Source organism: Rutidosis leptorrhynchoides, chromosome 4 (assembly GCF_046630445.1).
Source record: "Rutidosis leptorrhynchoides isolate AG116_Rl617_1_P2 chromosome 4, CSIRO_AGI_Rlap_v1, whole genome shotgun sequence".
Taxonomy (NCBI): domain Eukaryota; kingdom Viridiplantae; phylum Streptophyta; class Magnoliopsida; order Asterales; family Asteraceae; genus Rutidosis; species Rutidosis leptorrhynchoides.
In genome coordinates, this window is record NC_092336.1 from 249,234,915 (window position 1) to 249,236,923 (window position 2,009).

The 2,009-nt window shown below is 35.7% G+C and overlaps 1 protein-coding gene across 1 annotated transcript; it reads right to left on the minus strand.

The window, feature by feature from the left end:
• Positions 1–718: 718 nt before the first annotated feature.
• Positions 719–1,563, minus strand: LOC139841551 (uncharacterized). The gene is made up of 2 exons (XM_071831761.1): positions 1,270–1,563; positions 719–1,204 (listed from the first exon to the last, which is right to left on the minus strand). Exons 1-2 carry the CDS (start codon positions 1,561–1,563, stop codon positions 719–721), a joined length of 780 nt encoding a protein of 259 aa, XP_071687862.1.
• Positions 1,564–2,009: the final 446 nt, after the last annotated feature.

The following is a 2,009-nucleotide window of genomic DNA, read 5'->3' on the forward strand; positions in this document are numbered from 1 at the left end:
TAAGTGCCCAATTAGTTAGAATATTTGACTTCGGATATAAGGATAATTTGATGAGGACACTCACACTTTATATTTATGACTGATGGACTGTTATGGACAAAAACCAGACGGACATATTGAATAATCCAGGATAAAGAACAATTAACCCATGGTAATAAACTAAAATCAACACGTCAAACATCATGATTACAGAAGTTTAAATAAGCATAATTCCTTTATTTCATATTTAATTGCACTTTTAATTATCGCAATTTTATTTACTGTCATTTTATTTAATTGCACTTTTAATTATCGTACTTTTTAATTATCGCAATTTTATTTATCGTACTTTTATTTATCGCAATTTCATTATCGTTATTTACTTTACACTTTAAATTAAGTCTTTTTTATATTTAATATTTTACATTAGGTTTTAACTGCGACTTAAGTTTTAAAATTGACAAACCGGTCATTAAACGGTAAAAATCCCCCTTTTATAATAATAATACTACTTATATATATTTATATATTTACAAATATAGTTTTTAAAAATATAGCTTTAAACTTGGCTAGAGTTCCCTGTGGACGAACCGGACTTACTAAAAACTACACTACTGTATGATTAGGTATACTGCCTATAAGTGTTGTAGTAAGGTTTAGGTATATCCACTCTATAAATAAATAAATCACTTGTGTAAAATTGTATCGTATTTAATAGTATTTTGTAGTAAAAATATAACTATTTCGTATACACCTTTACGCACATCAATTGGTCTGCTAGTTGAATAATTATGTCAGTTCTTTTCATTAAACCTAGCTCAAATAAGTCATCTAGACAAAAGGGTAAGATATTAATGCTCGCTCCTAAGTCCAATAATGCCTTTTTCACATTCACATTTCCTATAGTCACCGCTATCAATGGGGTCCCCGGGTCCTTAAACTTAGGTGGGAGCATACCTGAGACAACCGCACTTAGGTGCTCGGTTAATTCCACCTTCTTGGGTAAAGTCGGCCTTTGCTTCCTCTTTTGAGTGCAAAGGTCTTTCAAAAACTTAGCGTAGGACGGGACTTGCTTAATAGCATCGAGAAGGGGAAATTTAATTTTAACCTGTTTAAATGTTTCCCACATGTCCTCCGAATGTGGTCCCTTCTTCCCATAAGGGAATTGGTTCGGGGACTCTAAGGCCTTGGGAAATGGAACGGGTTTTGGTTCCGTACCCGATTCCTAATTTCGTTAATGATGGGTTCTTTATTTTCCTCCCCCTTCCCATGGTCATTATTTTCACTTACCTCATCCTCCTCATCAAAAACGATAGGAGACTCACTTGCATTGCGTTGAGCTACCTCTTTCTCACCAACCTTATTGTCATACTTCTTTCCACTACGCAAGGTGCCTACCTTGTTTACACTATGTCCTTTTTCCGAGTCCTTATGATTTAGATTTGACACTGTATAACTAGGAATGGTACCCGGCTCCCGATTTCCCTTGCTCTCCGCTACATTACCAATTTCTTTAGCCAATGCACCAATAGACTTGTTTTGCACCTCCACTATTTTTCGCATTTTGGAAATAAACGCGTCCATCTTGGCATCCGAGCTTGATGGTTGATTGGGTGGAGCATTGTTTTGATTTTGGTTTTGGTTTTGGTTTTGACTTTGGCTTTGATTTTGGTAATTGTTTTGGTTTTAGTTTTGGTTATTGGGATAAGGTTTTTGGTAATTTCTCTGGTAGTTCCTTGGTTTTGAAAGTTGTTTTGATTTTGGAAGTTGTTTTGAGGTCTTGGTTAGGTTCCTTGGTTGTTAGAATTTAGAGCGTCGTTGTTGCTCCAACTAAAATTTGGATGATTTCTCCAGCCCGAATTATACGTGTTGGAGTATGGATCAAATCTCCTTCCCTGAACCTCATTAACATGTTCCTCAATTATTTGTTGATTCACCGGGGGAATCCCACTCCTACACCCGTGTGCAAAATGAGAAGGATCTCCACAAATCTCACTAACTTCCTGAACCTGCGAAATAATACAAGCAAG

Excerpts from the sequence above, each read along its gene's own strand:
- LOC139841551 (XM_071831761.1), bottom strand. The coding sequence starts at position 1,563 with ATGGACGCGTTTATTTCCAAAATGCGAAAAATAGTGGAGGTGCAAAAC. Across the intron at positions 1,205-1,269 it reads TTTTTGATGAGGAGGATGAG|GAATCGGGTACGGAACCAAA; the intron begins GTAAGTGAAAAT and ends TAACGAAATTAG.